The sequence below is a fragment of the Orycteropus afer genome, unplaced genomic scaffold (assembly GCF_000298275.1).
Source record: "Orycteropus afer afer isolate SDZICR_OR568_19922 unplaced genomic scaffold, OryAfe1.0 scaffold00014, whole genome shotgun sequence".
Classification (NCBI taxonomy): domain Eukaryota; kingdom Metazoa; phylum Chordata; class Mammalia; order Tubulidentata; family Orycteropodidae; genus Orycteropus; species Orycteropus afer.
Window position 1 is genome coordinate 20121288 of NW_006921601.1, and position 22775 is coordinate 20144062.

At 44.2% G+C, this 22775-nt stretch overlaps 1 protein-coding gene across 1 annotated transcript in view; it reads left to right on the forward strand.

Moving 5' to 3' along the window:
- The window catches only part of SLC6A5 (solute carrier family 6 member 5), a 67399-nt gene that overhangs the window by 21272 nt on the left and 23352 nt on the right, over positions 1 to 22775 (forward strand). The window contains exons 6-9 of the mRNA XM_007955926.2: positions 1085 to 1217; positions 8880 to 9014; positions 14166 to 14269; positions 16855 to 16979. Of these exons, the coding sequence (XP_007954117.2) occupies positions 1085 to 1217; positions 8880 to 9014; positions 14166 to 14269; positions 16855 to 16979 (497 nt within the window). The remainder of the gene's footprint in view (positions 1 to 1084; positions 1218 to 8879; positions 9015 to 14165; positions 14270 to 16854; positions 16980 to 22775) is intronic.

Sequence of the window (22775 nt, forward strand, 5' to 3'; positions counted from 1 at the left end):
CTCATTGCCCCACTCACCTACTTGCTCCAGGGATGTGGGGTTTCCAGGAAGGTCAGGACTTCTCTGACATCTACACAGGTTGCCAGCAGCTGCTCCAGATGCCTTCCACACCATCTGTTTATGGCTGGTCATCTGTGAATGTTTCTCGAATAAGGTCCAGCCAGCCCAGCTTTTACATTTTAGCCAACCTCAGCCTCAGACCAAGCCCAACAGAACTTGAGCAAAAATACAGAGCAGGATGGTTAGTTATTGAGAGTAAGCAGTTTCCATCATGTAGTGATGTTTTAAAATTTAAAATTATACAAATACTATCTGAATACACTCTCATAAAAGAATAGAACAACACAGGCATATCTTGGAGATGTTGTGAGTTTGGTTCCAGACCACTGCAGTAAAGTGAATACCCAATAAAACTGGTTACATGAATTTTTTGTTTTCCCAGTGCATAACTATACATATAAAAGTTATATTTACACTATATTATAGTCTATTAAGTATGCAGCAGCATTATGAAATACTTTGAAATCTTGTGAGAATTACCAAAATGTGACACGGAGACACAAAGTGAGCACATGCGGGTGGAAGAATGGTGCCACAAACCCTCAATTTGTAGAAAGCACAACATCTGAGAAGTGCAATGAAGAGAAGCACATAAAATGAGGTATGCTTTTATAGCGAAAGCAGAAAAACCACCCTTGACAGTATAGAGTTACTGTTAGTGATATTAGATTAAAAAAAAAAACCAACCTTGCCCATGCCTGTTGGGAGGCTGTGTGAGAATCCCCCAATGCTATCGGATTTGTTGTATTTCTAAGGCAGCACCAGATATCAGTGACACTGACTAGGAAGAAACCTGCCCAGGGCCACAAGTGGCCTTGAAGCACCTAATTAAGAGCAGGGTAAGTCCAGTCAAACTCTCCATAGATAGCTGTGGGCAAGAGCCCAGATCAGTAAATCCATCACAACAGCTAATAGAGGTCGGAGGGCTGGAATTTTGTTCAAAGCTCCTGCCTCTGCTTGGAGACTAAAGCCTGTGGACAGTCAGCCCTCTTTACCTTTCCTCCCTTCTCTTTGCGACTCTTAGGTACTTTGTGCTGAAGATTTCTGCAGGGATCGAATATCCTGGCGAGATCAGGTGGCCACTAGCCTTCTGCCTCTTCCTGGCTTGGGTCATTGTGTATGCGTCCCTGGCTAAAGGAATCAAGAGTTCAGGAAAAGTAAGAACTTTATTTGTCTAAGAGGAAGCCCTGGGCCGCCCAGTTGTTTAGCAGCCAAAAGAGCACTGGGGAGCATGTAAGGAGATGTGGGTGCTAGTTCTAATTCTGTTCCTGAGTAGCTTGTGGCCTTGGGCAACATGTTCCTCCTGTCTGTTGAGTGGGGATAATAGCACCATTCTTGTGTGGCTGTTCTGAGGATTCAGTGAATGAATGTACATAGAGATCCTGGTGTATGGCGGAAGCACTGTGTTAGTTCCCTTCCTTTCCCATCAGGAACTGCCACATCTTTTAGCAGATGGGACCTTGATAGGATCCAGTAAGTCCCTAAACTCTAGAATTAGTGCTGCTGGCATTTTGCCTCTGGTCTGGCTGCCAGCTCATTGAACGCTTCTGCCAAAAAGTGAAAACACATCAAAATTGTGAAGTGGATTCCTTCTCCTCACTCCCAACCACCGTGTTCTTTCTCTTTCCTGTCCTTCTTGTGCCCCTGCTGACTAAAGAACCTTCCACCTCACATGTCCCCAGCCAGTTGTCACTGCAGGGATAACTGATCACTTCAGTACCAACAATCATTCTTAAATACTCCACAGGGCATTTAGGAGCTCTGGCAGCATAGTGCCTAAGGCACTTGACTGCTAACCAGAAGGCTGGTGGTTCAAACCCCCAGCCACTCCTCGGAAGGAAGGTTGGGCAATCCTACTTCTGTAGTGATACTGCCTCGGAAACCCAAGGAGGGGTCGCTATGAGTCGGGGCCAACTCAATGGCAAATAACAACAACAACAACAGTGGCATAGTGCCCAAGGCACTTGACTGCTAACCAGAAGGCTGGAGGTTCCAACCCACCAGCCACTCCTCGGAAGGAAGGTTGGACAATCTACTTCCATAGAGATACTGCCTCAGAAACCCAAGGAGGGGTTGCTATGAGTTGGATCTGACTTGACGACAGTGAGTAAGGGGCATTTGCATTTTTCAGGATGAAAACTAAAATGTCTTTAAGGTCCAAGGAGTGAGGATGTAATTGAGGGATCCTAGGCTAGAAGTTGTGGAATTGAGGTTTTGGTCCAGTTGTTTCGGCCAGAGCTTGCAGCAATTATGTTATGGATGAACATCTTCAGAAGGATCACAAATGAACATCATTGGAAGGATCAGGGCGTACGAGGAGACTGGTCTCTCTGCTACCTCCCTTCTCCTAAGTACCTTTTACCAGGCACTCAGACCTGGCACCCATTAGCCACACAGACCAATCTGTCTTCTCCCTGCACGTGTGGGCAGGTAAATGGATGCCTCCTGCTAACAGCTCTTTCTGGTGCTCTCTCACCCTGTCATCTGCTACCATGGGGACTTGAATAGTGGACTCCGACAGATTTGTCAGAATTACCTGAGGCAGATGGTTCACTTACATTACATAGTGAGGGGAGAATCAAGCCAGCTAGGGAGGACCAGATTGGAAGTGAGGAGAGCTGGCTTCTAGTCCTTGGAGACTTTGCATGGTGTTTGCTGTATAGGGACATCTCCATTTGGGCCATGAAACCTGGCTGAGCTTCTAGTTGGCTCTTAGTTTTTTATTTTAATTTTTTAACTGATAAATGAAAAGCAAACTATTTAGGAGTCCTCAGTTTCCTTATTTCTAAAGTTAAAGCAATTATATTGATGATATTCAGGCTCTCTAGCTCTACAATTATTCTGTCTGCATGATTGCTGGATGAGATTGGGGGCCACTCCCCCCCGGCCTCAGTTTCCCTGTCTGTATAATGAGGGCTGGGATTAGGTGATCCCAGGAGCCATTATGGCTCTGAATGAGTATTATGAGACTAGATTGTTTTTTTGAGGCAAAAGAATATGGGGAAAAGTTGATATGACCCTTATAACAACATTCAAAGCCTCCAGAGGTTTCCTGGACTCCTTGCCTTTCACAGCTTGGAACTGAGCTCGACATGGGAATTTCTTACTACAAAAGGCCTAGCCAAGCCGTTGCTCAGCAAGAGTTGCCAAGTATTTGCTCAACCAAAACCTCACTGGTATGACTGTTACTGCAAAGTACTTTTATTCCCATTTTATAGATAGGAAACAAAGTTGAATAATTGGATGAAGATCACACAGGTTTTAAGTGGCAGTGGTAGGATTTGAACCTTGAGCTGTCTCACTTTAAAACCTAGACTCTTTCCATTGCATAATGTTCTCTTCCAAGGAGGAGATGTAAGGAATAGATGGAAAATGGAGAATTAGGGAGTCAGTGTCTGAAAATAGTAGGGTAAAATCCCCTACTGTGAATGAGAACCCCTGCACTCCTACCCAGCTCAGCCATCATTAGCTGTGATTTCAGGGGAGTCATTTTGCCCATCTGCAAAACCAAGGATTAAAATAAATAACTCTAAGGTCCCTTTTTAGCTCTGTTAATCTGTGATATTTTGAGAATGGTGTTACAGCCAGTTCTTCCCACTGATTTAGAATTTAGTCCTTGGTGTTAGACTTTACAGAATTTCTGGAATAGGAATTGTGGGGCAGCTCTGAACTGGCAGATTTTTCTTTTCAATCTGCTTCACTGAGAAAAGTTTCCAACTAGGGATCAATGATCATATTTTCCTTTTTAAATGAAGAATACCACCAGAAATAGTGAATCACACTTTACTGTCCTTGCCGTGGGCTATGCAGACATTAATCACAGAGGTGAATGTATTGCTGAAGCTGCTCATTAGGATGGACTCCTTTGTGTTGAAAGTCCATGAACACTGCTATTTCTAGGCAAAGAGATTGCCTCCTCTGGCAGCAAGATTAGCTTGGTTGCTCTTGTTTAGGCCCCAGGAGACAAGAATGGAGGGTTGCTTCCTCTGAGATGGAGCCCTCTGAGCAGCTAGAATTCTGGAGGCAGGGGTAACATGCAGGAAGCCTGAAGGTCAAAGGCAGCCTGTCTGACCCCAGGGGCTACTCTGCTTGAGAGTTATGGCAATGTAACAAAGCTAACCTAATTAGCTAGCACAGGCTGGTGGGGCCTTACCACCTGTTCAGGACTCCTGGTGTGAGGAGGCTGCCGTGAGGTATCAGACCAGCAGGCTCAGATCAGCTAGTCATTGTCACTCCTGCCAAGTGTAATTCATTACTGTTCAAGTTTAATTCCTCTGACAGTACATCCTGAGACAGGTGCATTCTGAAGGCCTCCCAACACACACACATACAGGGAACTAGCTGTGGATAAGGCCTCCATGTATGCCTGACTCACTGAAGACATCCCCAGCACTTAGTAGCCTAGCTGTAGGCCCTCTCAGTTTATGTCACCATGCACAAAGTGGATGCAGCATCCACATACCAGGGCCAGTACCTGGGGGAAGCCAGCAAAGTGCCTTGGGTGCAAAGTTTGAGAAGGGCTCGTTCTCAGATTCCTGAAATTGCAGGATTGGCACCTGAGAGTGAGTGCCTCTTTAAATATGTGCCTTTAGTGCTTCACTTACCTCACCCTAGTCTGGGCCCTACCACACACTCATTTCTAATCATGTGGCCCATAGCACGGCATTAGTGGAAAACATGTAAGCTTTGGAGTTAGGAAGCTTTGGGTTTGGGTCTTGGTTCAAGTTGGGTGACCCTGAGAGAGACTAAATCCAAATGAGATACTTAAGCTGAGGCTCAGTCTCCTCCTCTGCAAAATGGGATTAATAATACTTGGTCCCCAGAGGGAGCTCCAGAAATGTCCATGCTTCTAAACAATCTCCAACAGTTAAGTGGGAACAGTTGTCTCAGCTGGTTAGACAGGTATCACTCTTGGAGATTTTGTGCTTCAGGCCTCTCTCTGTCTAGGTCATCTCCTCTCTCTCACTTCCTTCTTTGGTACTACTTCCTTACCAGACCCAGGCAGTTCAGGGGTGGGAAAGATGCTTCTTAGTTGTTTTCCATGGCTCCAGCCTACTTTCTTGGTGGGGTTGCAGAAACCAGACTGGTCAGGGCACTGTCCTGCACTTGTACCTTCTCTCCCCCGCCCCATTCGGTAGCTGGGATACCAACCGTGGACAACCTGGAGGTAGGGTGATTTTCTGCTAAGATGTCAGATGCTCTTGAACTTCATAGCATTGATTGTGGACAGGCTTTGATTTCCCTTCAGACTTTAAGGGGAAGAAGAGAGGCAGGTTTGGCACCCTCCAAAACTTACTAGAATGAAGTAGATTCCACTCACAGTGACTCCCACTGGGTTTCTGAGGCTGTAAATCTTTACTGATGTAGTTTTCCTTCCGTGGAGTGGCTGGTGAGTTTGAACTGCCAGCCTTCTGGTTAGCAGTCAACTGCCTTAGGCACTGTGCCACCAGAGCTCCTTTTTCACCTCCCAGTCCCTAGCAATGTAAGTCCTTCAGGGCGAGGAGTGGGGGAAAGACTGATCTGCTCTCCTGTGATGCAGGGAAGAGACAGACCCTGTTCAGAGGTGATAGCAGTGGGGAAGGAAGAGGCCAGCCTGTACCTGGGTCTGTAGACAGAAAGAAAAAGTTTGGCCTTGACCTAGTAATTGTATTAGAGGAAGAAGTAACTCCTAATCTTTCCTTAACTTATGGCCTTCCTCATTCTTCACTGTTGCTGAGACCAAGAATTTTGGAGTCAACCTTGTCTCCTTTCTTTCTCTCACACTGCACATTAAAGCTGCCAGGAAATGCTGCTGGCTCTTCCTGCAAAACATATCTGGTGTTTGACTCTTGCTCACCACCTTCTCTAATAATGCTTTGGCCTGAGCCACCACCATTCTTGCCACACCTCCTAGCTTCTACCCTCATACTCCTGCGGTACACTTAACATAGAAGCCAAGTGGCTCTGTTACCCTGTGAAGATGTCAGATCATGTTACAAATCCATGCAGTGGCTCCCCATTTCTCACAGAGCAAAGGCCAAAGTCCTTATAATGCCCCATGGACTCTACATGATCTGCCCATTCCTCAATCCCTACCCTTCTGTCTTTCTCTCCTACTTCTGCTCCCCTCTCTGGGTCTCCTGGCCTCTTGCTGTCCCAGAAGTCATGCACGCTCCTTTCTTAGACCATTTACTCTTAGACTCATAACGACCCCTCCTTGGGTTTCCGAGGCAGTATCACTACGGAAGTGGATTGCCCCATCTTCCTTCTGCGGAGTGGCTGGTGGATTTGAACCACCAGCCTTCTCAACCATACTGCCTAGCATTCCTTATCTCTGTTATCCTATTTGACTTTTTCTTTTTTCTTAAGCACTTACCACCTTGTAATATACTGTATTTTTCTCATGTACTGTAAACAGCTTTTAGTATGATTATTATTAGTTGTCCGGCTGAGATGTAAACCTCTGGAGGGCAGTGATCTTTGTTTTGTTCGCTGAGTGTTACAGATGTCAACAATCATGCCTGCCACAGATGAAGTGCTCTAAATATATGTGCACATGCATGTGTGTATATGTATATTGATTTGAGTAAATGAAGCGGCCTCAGGAGATACAAGTGTAGGAGGTTCTCTCTTAATCTCTACCCTAATCCTATTCCACCCTCCTTCACCAAGTCCTCAGATCCCTGTGCCTGCCACTCACTGCCATGGCTTGGATGCTGTGAAGCCAGTGTGTGGAGTTTCCTTCTGCATCCCTCCCATGGTGGGGAGGTGTTTCAGGTACCCCAGGATGGAAGAGTGTTGGTGGAAATGGAGAAAGTTCTGAGCCAACGGTGGTCATTGTGTTGCATATGCCTGCTCCATGGACCAGAGAGGCTTTGGTGGGAGAGGGTGGGAGCTTAACTTCATCCTTCCAAGTGTCTTTTCATGCATTTTTGTGATGCAGCTTACTTGTGTGTGGTGGGTTTACAGTGTTAGTTAATTTAAGACTGATGAGTCCCAGGAAAGACTGTGAAGTGGGCATTTATTTTTTCAGTGCCCCTTGGCCTGTACCACTTTGAATGGATTATCCCATTGTTCCCTTTCAGTGGCCGCATGGGGAATAGAGTGTTGTTAGCATCACATTGTGGGGAAGGACACTGAGACTCAGAGATGCAGTTTGTAAGTGATAGAGTCAGGGTTTGAACCCAGGCCCGTGTGACTGTGGAGCTATCTATCATATCCCAAACCCTTCCTTCACTCTGAGATTTAAGTGACAGATAAAAGAGGAAAGTGCTACCCACCCATCTTCATCCAACCAGTCCCCAAGTTCTGCTAATGTTACCTCCCGAATACTTTCCTCTCTTCCAGAACCCAGGAGCATCCTTTGGATAGCATTCAAGGCCTTTCATGACATGGTCTCCAGCCTTCCTCCCATCACTTTTAGCTTCAACTTTATGCTGTCCTAAGAGTGGACCATTTGTGCTTTGTTCTCACACACCTGCCTGCCCCCCACTCTTCCTTGCCTGACTTCATTCAGATTACACTCGGTCTCTGAAATCCAGCTCAGATGTCATCTCTATGAATCTTTTCATAAACTCCCAGGTTAGACACACTGTCCCTTCCTGCACTTCTTTAGTGTCCTATGTATAATTTTACTGTAGCACTTAGCCTATTATCCAGGCCTGCCTCTGTGACTTGTAGGTCATGAGTCCCTTCATTTTTATGCATCTAGGACCCAGCACAGCACTCAGCTCATTGTAGGCCCTTAGTAAGTGCTTGTTGAACTGAACTGCATTTGTTGACCATCTATAATGAATCAGGCCCTTTTCTAAGTGCTATAGCTGCATTAGGAGCTCTGGTAGCATAGTGCCTAAGGCGCTTGACTGCTAACCAGAAGGCTGGCGGTTCAAACCCACCAGCCACTCCTCGGAAGGAAGGTTGGGCAATCCTACTTCTGTAGTGATGTTGTTGTTGTTTGCCATCGAGTCGGCCCTGACTCATGGCGACCCCTCCTTGGGTTTCCGAGGCAGTATCACTACGGAAGTAGGAATGCCCAACCTTCCTTCCAAGGAGTGGCTGGTGGGTTTGAACCGCCATCCTTCTGGTTAGCAGTCAAGTGCCTTAGCCACTATGCTACCAGAGCTCCTTTGGAAACCCAACGAGGGGTCGCTATGAGTCGGGGCGACTGGATGGCAAATAACAACAACAACAACATAGCTGCATTAACTCATTTAATCCTCATGATTGTTTATAAGAAAGGTGCTAATATCCCCAGTTTACAGATGCAGAAACTGAGACTAATGGTGCTTAAGTGGCTTGCCCAAGGTCACATAGCTGCTAAGAGCCAAAGGTGTGATTTCATTTGAACCTAAATGTATCTGATTCTGGGATCACGGCCTTTTCACCTCCCCAGGTTGCCTCACTTATGAAGTCTGTATAAATAGGATGGAAGGTTTAAGCTAAAAGCATTAATTTCTATTGGTGGAATTGGAGGCCTCAACCAGAGAGTGAGGGTGGGGGTTGGTCTGCCTTCCTCAGTGGTTCCTCAGAGAATTGTCCTTCCATTGGCTGGGCAGGGTGACATCTCCCATCAGTTCTCTGCATTGCAGGCTGACACATCCCCCAACCTTTCATCCCCCCAGGGGCCTTATTTCTGGTTCCCTCTGACTCACCTTTGGTTCTAGTGCCCTCTCTGTGTCCACAGCCCTGGTGGGATTTGGGAAAAACAACCCTGATATCCTCACAGCCAGGAGCTAGTGCCCAGGTTGCAGATTACACTCTTGCTCTGGCTGATGTTACTTTCACATGGACACACTGTAGGTTTGCCTTATTGCAGTCTGTCTGTGTGATGGTTTTCCTAGGTGGTGTACTTCACGGCTACATTCCCCTACATTGTGCTTGTGATCCTGCTCATCCGAGGAGTCACCCTGCCTGGAGCTGGAGCTGGGATCTGGTACTTCATCACACCCAAGTGGGAGAAGCTCACGGATGCCACGGTGGGCTTGCCATTGCACTGATAGTCCTGATGGGGTGTGGGCCCTCACGGGGGTGGGTCACACTCTGGGACACTGTTTGACAGGAGGGGTCAGGCTTCCTTCCACAGGGATCTCATGGGAGTGGACGGTTATTGTTTGCTTTTACAGTAAGTCCCAGTGTTACAAACATCTGACTTACAGACAACTTGTAGTTGCCCTTTAATATTATGTGAATTTGCCCTCACTTTAAAACAATTGAACCAGCCCCTACTTGCAACAGATTCTTCATCACAACCACCTTCACTTGCAGCAACTGCAGTTTTTAAATCATTGACAAACCTTTGAGCCTTTTGTTGCACTAAACCAAGAAACAAAACTCATTGCTGTGGAGTCAATTCTGACTCACAGCAACCCTATAGGATAGAGTCACACTGCCCCTTAGGGTTCCCAAGGCTGTAAATCTTTATGGAAGCAGACTGCCTCATCTTTCTCTATGGAGTGGCTGGTGGGTGAGTTGCAGACCTTTGGGTTAGCAGCTGAGGCATTAACCATTGCACCAATAGAGCTCTTCTTATGCTGAAGTAAGGCAAGATAAGATCTGTATGCCCCTGTTCTGACTTACTTACAAACTTGACTTAAAGACTTACTTAGGCATGGATCTTGATCATAACCTGGGGACTGCCTGCACAGTGTCCTGGTAATCTTGGTATGTGATGCACTCAGGAAATTTTTAATGAGAAGTGGGCAGCTGGGGATTTTCAGGTTCCTGGAATAGTTGTCCTACATCCGGGGTTGCCCTGGAGGCTGAAATGAAGAATGAAATTCCCTTAATAGCTTTGGGCCACCTCACACTGTTTATCTATTACTTATTACAGTGTGTTGGAAGTAGAGGTTACCTGGTTGGAAAATAACAGCACTTAGGCAAACTACAAGCAAGACTTTTTGAAGGGCTCAGACACATTTGAGGATTTCTGACAGGTGACGCAGGACCAGCACACACTTGAACTTTCTCTTTGTACATTCTGTATTGGCACATCTCATTTGAAATTTCTCAGCACACACACCAAAAAAAAAAAAAAAAAAAAGAGGAAAGGTAAAATATATAGTGTGTTTGGCAAAATATTAAAATCTGGTCATTTTTGGTGGTGGAAACAAATAATATATTTAGGGATTCTCTGTATGTTTGAAATATTTTCTAATGTAATATCTTGGAATTATTTTTTTAAAAAATTTCAAACTGAGAAGAAACAGCTGCAAATACCCATTAATAATCAGAACATAGAATGTTTGAAATATGAATCTAGGGGACCTGGAAGTCATCAAAATGAAATGGCATGCATAAATATCAATATCCTAGGCATTAGTGAGCTGCTGAGAAACTGGTATTGGCCATTTTGAATCAGACAATCATTTGGTGTACTATGCAGGGAATGATAAATGGAGGAGGAAGGGCATCACATTCATTGTCAAAAAGAACATTTCAAGATCTACCCTGAAGTGCAATACAATGCTTTTAGTGAAAGGATAGTATCCATAAACCTACAAGGAAGATGAGTTAATATGAGTATTATTCAAATTTACACACCAACCGCTAATGCTAAAGATGAAGAAATAGAAGATTTTTACCAACTTCTTTTTTTTTAATCCCTAAGTCTCTAATTCAATTTTGAGCTGTACTGTCTTTTATTTATTTTTTAATTTGTCCTTTTCTCCCCCCCTATGGAATTATAACCACAGGCGTAGAGGCAAAGATTTACAGCACATACTTTTTTGGGGACACGATTTAAACCATAAAAGAGGAGGATAGCTAAAAGATGAAGGTTTGTTTCCCCTTTCCCCTGTTTGTTTTCACCAACTTTTGCAGTCTCAAATTGATCAAACACGTAATGAAGATGCATTGGTAACTGCTGATGATTGGAATGCAAAAATTGGAAACAAGAAGAACTTGTAATTGGAAAATATGACCTTTTGATAAAAACAACGCTGGAGATCACATGATAGAATTTTGCAAGACCAATGATTTATTTATTGCAAATATATTTTTCAACAACATAAATGGTGACTATACACATGGAGCTCACAGGATGAAATACAAAGGAATCAAATTGATTACATTTGTGGAAAGAGATGATGGAGAAGCTCAGTGTCATTAGTTCAGAGCAAGATCAGGGGGCTGACTGTGGAACAGACCATCCATTGCTCATATGCAAGTTCAAATTGAAGCTGAGGAAAATTAAAACAAATCCATGAGAGCAAAAGTACTACCTTGAGTTTATCCTACCTGAATTTAGAGACTATCTCAAGAGTAGATTTGATGCATTGAACACTAATGACTGAAGACCAGATGAGTTATGGGATGACATGAAGGACATCATACAATGAAGAAAGCAGAAGGCCATGAAAAAGACAGGGAGGAAAGCTAAGAGACTCTGAAACTTGCTCTTGAATGTAGAGTAGCTAAAGTGACAGGAAGAAATGATGAAGTAAAAGAGCTGAACCAGAATTTTCAAAAGACAGTTTGGGAAGACAAAGTAAAATATAATGATGGAATAATGCACAGATCAGGAGTTAGAAAGCCAAAAGGGAAGAACATGTTCAGCATTTTGCAAGCTGAAAGAAATAAAGAAAAAATTCAAGCCTTGAGTTGCAATGTTGAAGGATTCTAAGGGCAAAATATTGAGTGATACTGAAAGCATCAAAAGAAAATGGAAGGAATACATAGAGTCACTGTACTGAAAAGAACTGGTCAATGTCCAGCTCTTTCAGGAGGTAGCATATGATAAAAAAAAAAACCAATGGATGGTACTGAAGGAAGAAATCCAAGCTGCACTGAACACTGGCAAAAAACAAGTCTCCAGGAATTGATGGAATACCAATTGAGATGTTTTGACAAATGGATGCAATCATGGAAGCATTCTGTCATCTATGCCAAGAAATTTGGAGGACAGCTACCTGGCCAGTCAACTGGAAGAGATCCATATTTACACCCATTCCATAAAGATGATCCAATAGAATGAGAAAACTATTGAACAATATCATTAATATCACACACAAGTAAAATTTTGCTGAAGATAATTCAAAAACAGTTGCAGCTTTACAATGACAGGGAACTGGCAGAAAATCAACCAGGATTCAGAAGATGACATGGAACAAGGGACGTCATTGCTGATGTCAGATGGATCTTGGCTAAAAGCATAGAATGCCAGAAAGATGTTTTCCTGTGTTTTGTTATGCAAAGGCATTTAACTGTGGAGATCATAACAAATTTTGGATAGCATCGTGAAGAAAGTGAATTTCAGAACACTTAATTGTGCTTATGTGGAACCTATACATAGACTAAGCAGCAGTCATTTGAACAGAACAAGGGGATACTGCATCGTTTAAAATGAGGAAAAGTGTGCGTTAGGGTTGTATCCTTTCACCATACTTAATTCAGTCTGTATGCTGAACAAAGAATCCTAGAAGCTGGACTATATGAAAAAGAACCCAGCATCAGGATTGAAGGAAGACTCATGAATAACCTGCATTATGCAAATGACACAGTTTTCTTGCTGAAAGTGAACAGGACTTGAGGCACTTACTGATGCAGATCAAAGACTTAAGCTTTCGATATGGAGTATATGTCAACATAAAGGAAACAAAAATCCTCACTGGACCAATAAGCAACATCATGATAAATGGAAAAAAGATTGAATTTGTCAAGTATTTCATTTTACTTGGATTCACACTCATTATCTATGGAGGCAGCAGTCAAGAAATCAAACAACATATTGCATCTGGCAAATCTACTGCAAAAGACCTCTTTAAAGTGTTCAAAAACAAAGATGTCACTTTGAGGACTAAGATGCACCTGTTCCAAGCCATGGTATTTTCAATCACCTCATAGGCATGCAAAAGCTAGACAATGAATAAGGAAGGCTGAAGAAGAATTGATGCCTTTGAATTATGGTGTTGGTGAAGAATATTGAGTATACAACATGGACTATTAGAAGAATGAAGGAGCTCTGGTAGCTCAGTGCCTAAGGCATTTAACTGCTAATCAGAAGGTTGGTGGTTCAAACCCACCAGGCACCCCATGGAAGGAAGATTAGGCAATCTACTTCTGTAAAGATTTACTGCCTTGGAAACCCAATGGGGGTCACTATAGTTGAAATTGATTCGATGGCAGTGGGATTGGTTTTTGGGTTTATTAGAAGAATGAATGAATGTTTGGGAGAAGAAAAGCGAGAATGTTCCTTAGAAGCGAGGATGGTGAGGCTTCGACTTTTGTACTTTGAATGTGTTATCAGGAGGGGTGAATCCCTAGAGAAGGTCATGGTGCTTGGTAAAATAGAGGGTCAATGAAGAAGAGGAGGCCTTCCATGAGATGTGTTGACATAGTGGTTGCAACAAGGGGCTCAATCATAGCAAAGATTGTGTGAAGATGGTGCAGGACCGAGCAATGTTTTATTCTGTCTTACACAGGGTCACTGTGAGTTGGAACCAACTCAATGGAACCTAACAACAACAACAAGATTGTATTTTTAAAAATAAAATTTTAAGTATTAAAAAAAAAAGAGAGAGAACTTCATATGAGGAGATAATTGTTTAGAGGAAAAGAGAGTTTTCTCACTTTATAGGAAAATCTGCCTTTCCAAACTGTTGCTGTTGTTGTTGTTATGTGCCATTGATTCAGACCCGACTCATAGTGACCCCTCCTTGGGTTTCTGAGGCAGTATCACTAGGGAAGTAGATTGCCCTATCGTCCTTCTGAGGAGTGGCTAATGGGTTTGAACCGCCAGCCTTCTGATTAGTAGTCAAGTACCTTAACCACTATGCTACCAGAGCTCCCAAACTGTTGCTAGGATGTAACATGTAACAAAAACATGTAGCTGGGATTGAGTTTTACTGAATAGAACAGAAAACCTCTGATAACAACAGCTTAAACAAGGTAAAAGTTGATTTAGCTTTTATGCACAAATGTAGTCCAACGGTAAATAGTTCAGTAATTTACTGCTTTTTTGGTTCTAGTGCAAATGATGCAGCCTTTTCATTTATGTTGGTGGCCAGAATCATCTGGTCCCTGACGACCTTTCTCTTAGGGAGGTGATGTAGCATTGGGTATATGAAACTCCCCTCCCCTAAAGCCATGTTTCTTAGTCACTTTGATTCTTCTCCCCTTGTGCTTCCCAGGTGTGGAAAGATGCTGCCACTCAGATTTTCTTCTCTTTATCTGCTGCATGGGGAGGCCTGATCACTCTGTCTTCTTATAACAAATTCCACAACAACTGCTACAGGTATGTGGAGGGACTTCCAAGTTCAAGAGGCAGCTAGTGAGAGGAAATAAATAGGGTCTGGGGACACAACAGTGGACTGAGAAATCACATCTCACACCTCTCCTGAGCGAAAGCCAGAGATTTACCTCTGGAAAAGAAGAAACCACCTCGAAGTCCTGGCAGCTGGCTTCTGCGGGGCCTGGACCCCCAGGATAGGGCTCAGTGACTGTTTCTAAAATGGAATTGAGCCTCTCTGCAGGCCATTGTGCAGCCAGCTGTGTTCTGTGATGATCATTTGTGAGCCACATAGTTTGTGGACACCGTTATATGAAGTCACTAATAAAGTATGGTGACTTGTCACTGGACAAAGGCAGCATGGCAGAGGAAAGAGCACTCTGAACTCAGACAGACTTCCATTCGAAGTATGACTTCACCATTTACTAAAACTGCGGGACACAGGAGGAAGGAGTATATACTCCACTTCTCTGAGCCTCCATTTCATCTTCTATAAAGTGCAGATTAGAATATTTTGTTGGGGTAAGACGATCTATACAAAGTTCTCAGTGCAATCCTTGGCACATAGTAGCATCCATTCTTTAGGGCAGCTGCAATCCATACTTTGGTAGGTGCTCAGTAAATGACAGCTATCATTGTTATTACTGTTTTTTTGTTTTGTTTTTATCATTTGAGATGTTTTGTGAACCCAAAGAGACAGAGATTCAAAGCATAAACTTGTCGTCCTCAAATAGCTTGCAATCTAGCTGAAGAGGTGCAACATGACTAGTGTGGGTTTCAGGTTTAGATGGTCTTTCAATGTCACAAGGTACAGTAGGCTTATCGGACCCAAGTTTGCTCAGTTTTAAGAAAGGATATACCTGGAACAGGGAGGACAGCTGCACACACAGGGGCAACATTGTGGAGGCCTCAGGGACCCAGACTCAGCTTCCGTGTCCCACACACGTCACAGGGCCTATTTGGGAGTAAAGGATACTGAAGAGAGCTGCTGCAAGTGCTGGTCACATCAGTACAGTGTGTCCCTTATATACCTTCTGCTCATTTGGTACCTGGAGGGACGGAGCCTAGCTCCCATTCTTTAGGGAAGCTGCTCAGGTCATGCACTAAACAGTCCTTATGTCTAATTTATGGCATGCTCGGGGATGTACTTGAGTCAAGGATCAGTCCATAGAAGCCACTGCAAGACCTTTGTCTCAGGTGAATATATTCATTCACTCGATGTTGGAAGAACTTTGATTGAGGGTCATACTTTCCTCAAATATCTTTGAAGCTAGAAGAAAAGATTGCAGTTAAGTGATGGGCTGGGATACTGGGATGGTCTCACAAAGGTGAGGTTCATAGTGGGCCAAATTCTAGCAGGTGCAAAAGAGGAGGGAATGTATTCTGGGTGACAGGAACAGCCTAAGAGTGTTGTGTGATAGGGGTGGGTGAAGGGAGCAGGTAGGTGAGATTGGGACAGGAGTATGCACTTAGGACTAGAAGAAAATGGGGCATGAGTAGTGGTTGGGACCAGATTGAGAGAGCCTTGAATGCCAAACTAAGACTCACTCACTGATGACCCAAGAATGGGTCTGAAACACCATCAAGAAGTGAAGCACTGCTCTGTGCTCTACAACAAAGAAGGCTATTAACACGGCGAAAAAACCCAGGACTGATAGGCAGGATATGTCTAGATTCAAATCCTGACCTACCATTAATTAGACCTTTATCTTCCCCTTTCTGGGCTTCAGTTTCCTCCTTGGTCAACTAAAATGTTGGACAAGGTAGATAGTTTACTGAGCACTTACTCTGTGTTAGGCTCTGTGCTCTGTAGGCATCATCCCATTCTGTCCTCACAACAGCCCATGAGGGAGGGAGGTCATTGCTGCCATTTTACCTAGACTGAAAAGGAAGCAACTTGCTAACAGGCAGGAGGCAGAGGATTGGAATGTAGCCTGGAGGCTCCATCTAGCTGTGACCTCTCCTTTGAGTCAGGGGATGACCGGGCAGGGCAGGCTGGGGGAGATGTGGGCATATTACCAGCAGAGAGCTCTGGGATGAAGGCAACGACATCTGTCTTTTCTCTCCTTCCTCTCCCTTTGCCTTTCTTGGCTCTGTCTGCCCCAGCCCCTCATATCCTGGAAGCTTTTCAGGGTCCTACCACCTTCCCTTCCTTCATACATGGACTCTCCCTTTACCCAAAGCCATATCAGCCCCAGCTCTGCTGAGCAGACTTTTCCCTGCCACTGGAATGAAGGCACCAAATTCTACAGCTTGTGGAGCCAGAGCTTTGCTCAGAGGCTCTGGAATAGGGCAGCAAGGCAAATCTTTTTAATCTTTTCGTGTTTTATGAATCAGCCCAAGGGAGTCAGTGTTCAGGACTGGTTGTTTCTTTCCTTGTGAGTAAGAGAAAATTAGGCCTAACCCACAGTGGATGCCTGTTTGTAAATCGCTATCTGTCCCCCATGGACATTCATACAGTGCATGCTTGTATACGTGTGTGCGCATGCACACACACACACACTAATACACATGGGCATGTCTGTTCTTCCCTTTGTCCTTTCTCACTTACAAAGCAAACCTAATGGTAAACTCTGGTCCCTTCCCTCCAGGGACACCCTAATTGTAACCTGCACCAACAGTGCCACAAGTATCTTTGCCGGCTTCGTCATCTTCTCTGTTATTGGCTTCATGGCCAATGAACGCAAAGTCAACATTGAAAATGTGGCAGACCAAGGTATGTACAGTTGTCACCCTGCTGTTGTGTGCAGGGCAGGTTCCAGACTAACCTCATGAACTTCTGATTCATGCTGCACTGGGACACTGGCCTTCTGGAACAGTGTGGAGGCCAGGGAAGCCAAATCCCCCTTTTCAGAGGGAACAGGACGGGCTCAAGTAGGAAGTTCACTGCCAGGCTAGAGCTGGCTGGTCCTTGACTTGAGGGAATTGCTTTAAAAGCCCCTTTCCTACTTCCCTCTGCCCTGTCTTCCCTTCCTATTCTTAATTCGGCTTCCAACCCATTGCCCTTGAGTCGATCCCAACTCCCAGCGACCTTGTAGAACAGAGTACAACTGCCCCATAGGGTTTCTGAGGCTGTAAATCTTAACTGAAGCAGATTGCCACATCATCTGCTGGGGTTGCGCATTCGACTTTTCAGTTATCAGCCAAGAACCACCACTGTGCCACCAGGGCTCCTTTTAATTTAGCTCTACTACTACTACTACTACTACTACTACTACTACTCCTCCTCCTCCTGCTGCTGCTGCTCACTGCTGTCGAGTCGGTCCCAACTCATAGTGACCCCTCCTTGAGCTCCCAAGGTGGTATTGCTATGGAAGTAGATTGCCCAATATTCCTTCTGAGGAGCAGAATGTCAAAAATTTAACACATAATTACCATGTTGTTGTTGTTGTTGTCAGAATCTGTTGGCTCATAGAAACCTTTTGTACAACAAAAGAAAATACTGCCTAATGTTATCATATGACTCAGCAATTCCACTCATAGGTATATACCTCAAAGAATTGAGAACAGAATATAGACAGATACATTTACACCAGTATTCATTGCAGCATTATTTACAATAGCAAAAATATAGAAACAACCCAAGTGTCCATCAACAGATGAATGGATAAACAAAATGTAGTATTCCATATAATAGAATATTACCATAAAGAAAAATGAAGTTCTGATACATGCTACAAAGTGGATAGAAACCAAACTCACTGATTCTGACTCATAGCACCCCCTTCTTGGGTTTCCAAGATGGTATCTCTACAGAAGTAGAATTGCCCAATCTTCCTTTTAGGGAGTGTCTGGTGGGTTAGACCACCAGCCTTCGGGTTAGCAGTCAAATGCCTTAGGCCCTAGGCCACCAGAGCTCCCTCAATTTAGCTCTTGTTGTTGTTGTTGTTGTTATGTGCCATCGAGTCAAACCCAATTCATAGTGACCCCTCCTTGGGTTTCCGAGGCAGTATCACTACGGAAGTAGGATTGCCCAACTTTCCTTCCGAGGAGTGACTGGTGGGTTTGAACCGCCAGCTGTCTGGTTAGCAGGCAAGTGTCTTAGCCACTATGCTACCATAGCTCTAGCCTGAGTAAATATGGTCTATACCTGTTAGGTACAGGGGGAGGGGCTCATTAGGCAAACCCGTGCCCTGAGTTGATATAGGCAACCCTGCTTGATGCTTGTATTTAACTCTTCATTGTATTTGGGTGTTTAGTACATTTTGTACCCCCTGTAGAGGGCCCTGGAGAAACTGAGCACTAAGGCTTAATCAGAGTACTGACTTCAGAGTTACCTTTTCCTTACAAAGCACTTTCCTGATTGTCAGGTCAAATATGTTCTCGGGCCTTCTGCTTACTTAGCAAAGCAGACCTTGATTTTTCCCCAGGGGGTAGAAAGGTTGAAGAGCGGTGGTGGGAGGGATGTTGAAGAAATACTTACTCTCCACCCAGAGTGATGCCTATATTATGGCTAACACTTGAATGGTACTTTTGAGTTTACGGAGAGCTTTCATTTTTCTCTTTTAATCCATACTTTTAGCACAGCATTTTGCAGAAAGCAAAAAAAAAAAAAAAAAAAACACAAACTCACTGCTGTCGAGTGGGATCTGACTCATAGAGAACGCTCCTTGGATTTCTGAGGCTGTATATCTACAGAAGTAGATTGCCAAATCTTCTTCCAAGGAGTGGCTGATGGGCTTGAACCGCCAGCCTTCTGGTTAGCAGTCAAATGCCTTAGGTACTATGCCACCAGAGCATTTTGCAGAGAGTGTTTTATAGTTGTATTTAACTTTTTGTTGTATTTGGGTGTTCAGTACATTTTGGTGATCAGAACACTTAATTAAGAGTCCCTGGGTGACATAAACAATCTACTTCTAAAAAGATTTACTGCTTCGGAAACCCAGAGGGGGTCGCTATGAGTTGGAATTGACTTGATGGCAGTGAGTTTGGCTTTTTTTTGGTTTGGGTGATGTAAATGGTTAAGCACCCAACTATTAACCAAAAAGTTGACGGTTTGAAGGTAGCCAGCAGGTCATCAGAAGAAAGGCCTGGTGATCTGGTTCTGAAGGGTGGTAGCCTTGAAAACCCTGTGGAGTGTTCTATTCTGCACACATGGGGTCTCTATGAGTTGGAATTGATTCAAGGGCAACTTAAGTGATTTTTTACAAATCACCTCTTAGTATGTAATCAGACATTTATGAGGTGCTTTCACATGTCCATGCTGTGCCAGATGCTGTGGGGACATGAATGTGAAGCCCTAGATAAGCCAGAGTGTATTCCTGGTATACCTGGGAGAGGGCTCTTGGTGCATTTATTCTTTAAAGAGTCACCACAGTTTTCAGATAATGGCTCAGATCCTAGAGTGGGAGAGAACTCACTCCTAGAAGTTCCACCTCTTTGGTGGGCTGCCTGATCTCTTCTGGCTCCCCAAGGATAATTAATTACTGGCTCAGTGCGCTGATACTGCACTGGGGGCCTCAAAGAGTTAAGGAGGCAGCTTGCTCCAGGGGGATAATTATCCCTCCCTGGAGAGCCTGTTAAACCCTGAGGGAGGTTGGTTCTGCAGCAGTGCACTAAATTAGAGGGGCCCCAGGAGCTGAGTGAATGCCTCTACCTCCTGTTGAGAATTCTCAAACTTCTTAGGGATGGAGGGAGGATGGGAAAGTGGCACGAAGGGCTCCCTGGCAGGCTTTGTCTTCAGGGGCACCTGCACCACCCTCAGCTGTCCTGTAACCTCATTTCCTCCCAGAACAGTAGCTGGAACAGGTAGGTTTTGCTCTACTTTCTAGCAGATCTGAGGCATTTTGCTATTTTCATGACATCACTGAGCTCATTTTCAACACTGGCTAAGCTGCCAGGAACATGTGGGTTCTTTCCTGTCCCGGGAAAATGATTTAGGAGGACATGCCACTAAAACTCACATAGGATTTTTTTTCCTGTATGTGAAAAAAAAAAAGTCTGTGTTTTTATCTAATGTCTCCTTTCCAGTATATATATTTTTTACTTCCTCTGATTTCAACAAGGAGAGAGAGCACTTCTAGCAGGCTCTAACCTGTTGTGTTAATAGTTGGTAGTTTCTAATTGTCTCCAGCACAGGGACAATGAGGCTTTCTCTCAGACCCCTTTGGGAAGCAATCCCTCCTCATCTGAAATTTCACACACTCTTACAGGTGGTTTATAGGCTTATCTCATCATAGAGGCTCTGCAGAATACAGGACAGAGATTTGGAGTCAGACTCTCATCAAAATCCCAGCCCTGCCCCTTCCTCGCTGGGCAATGTTGGTGTATAGACATTCAGTTCATTTTTGCTGACCCAACGTTTAGTAACCATGTATTGGTCTTTAGTCAAAAACAGCTTTAATGACTTAACACTCTTCTATTTAGTTTGTTGTTCCTTTTTAAAGGAGGCATTTCTGTCAAAATTATCACCTCAAATCTGTCATCAGAATTTTGGGGTTTGAGGGTGAGATTGGTGAAGAGACTCAGCTGTCCTCTGCTTTTATGATAGGTGTTGAGGAGAGTGTTGTTTTCTCAGGAATATGCTCTGGAAGAACAGCTTGCAGAGAAGGTGGCCGTGGAGGGCATCTCCTGGCCATGCACACTTCTGCCTGTGGGGCAATGCCATGTTCAGACTCCAGCCTGCAACCCTGCAAAGATGCCTATCCAAGAGCAGACAGACTAGGTTATGCCAAGGGTGGATGAACACAAACAAGTATGTTCTGTTGGGAGTTCCCAGGTAGCAGTGGGGACTCTCATTAATTTGCCCACACATGGAGTAATAGAATACTGCCTGATTCTCTTACCCCCAGAAGTTCAGAGCCCCTACTAATTAAAAGTAACACAAACAGTGGTTGACCACCCCTACACCCACCTTAGTCCAATTGTCTGTCTGTCACCTAGATCCCAACTCCTCTGCCTGAAGGCAGAGGAGTTCACTGGTGTATCCTCAGACACCCAGAATTTCATTTGTAATAGCTATCACAGCACAGTGGCTGCTCAGTGTGTGCTGTGGGCCTTGTTATATTTCATTGATCATGGCTCCTTGTTGAGCCTTTGTGGCTGACTCTCTTGTTCTAAGCCCTTTGCTAGCATCAATGCATTTAATTTGCACAGCAGAAACTCTTACCAGAGTAGAAACTATTATTATCTCCATTTTATGTGTAAGGTCCAAAGTGACTTGAGTAAGGTCTCTCAGCTAGTAAGAGTCAGAGCCTGTATTCCAATCCATGATTTCTGAGCCTGCACCCAAGCCATTAGTTGTTTTGCCTCCTAGTGGCAGAGGAAAGAGAGCACCTGGCCTCTATCTCACAGGCCTTTTCACTCATCTAGGGCAAACTTAGGAGCTCTGGTAGTGTAGTGCCTAAGATACTTGACTGCTAACCAGAAGGCTAGCGGTTCAAACCCATCAGCCACTCCTCAGAAGGAAGGTTGGGCAATCTACTTCCATAGTGATACCATCTTGGAAACCCAAGGAGGGGTCGCTATGAGTCGGGGCCAACTCGACGGCACATAACAACAACAACAACAATAACAGGGCAAACCTTGCTCTGGCATAGGCATACCATCTTCCCGTGGGAGGAGGGAAGATCTGAACTCTGCAAAACCGTGTAAAAATGTATTTTAAGAATTCAACAATATTAATCATTAGAAGACTACATTCCCCAGCTGCCTTGGATAAATGGGGTTTGCTAGTATGCAGCTTGAAAGTTATACCTTCACCTGGGTACTTCAGAGAGGCAGCTGAAATTGAACCAGGCCTAATATTTCAAAATCATTCCCACTATTAAAAAAAGCAGTAAAGCCCAAAGGGTAGAATCCTATTAAAGCAGGCAGCAGAGGGCCTTGGTAGTGGCCATTTCAGGACCTTTTTGTCAGCTTTATGGGCCTGTCGCCAGTGCCCTGAACTGGTTTCCTTGTTGTCTGCATTTGAGACCAATTTTAAACTCTAGTTTAATACTAGACTTTTATAAAATATATTGTATAGAAAGACTTTTCTTTTATGGTTCACATAGGGAACCTTCTGCGACTGGCACCATGGTCTGTTCAATAAATCCATAAAACTCTGGTATCTTAGGCATAAGGAGCTCTGGTGGCACAGTGGTTAAAGAGTCTGGCTGCTAACCAAAAGCTTGGTGATTCTAACCCATCAGCCGCTCCATGGGAGAAAGATAGAGCAGCCTATTTCTGTAAAGATGTACAGCTTGGGAAGCCCTGGGGAGCAGTTCTACTCTGTGCTGTAGGATCACTATGAGTTAGAATCAGCCAGACAGCAATGGGATCTTAAGAATACCAGGCTTTATTTTTTAAATACCTCGAGGCCCTTGGCAACATTAGGAACTAAGCACTTGATAAATTCTAGTTTTAAAAAGTGCAGTTATGCTTAACTTATAAAAACTCCAGGTGCTGCGAGTTCTGGTTTCCAGACGTGCACTGTCGATGGCTTATCCCAGTTCCCCATTCCCTTGTCTCTGCCCATTATCATTTTGTTTCCTTTAGCACTTGCAAGGGAATTCGCAACTGCTGAGTCATT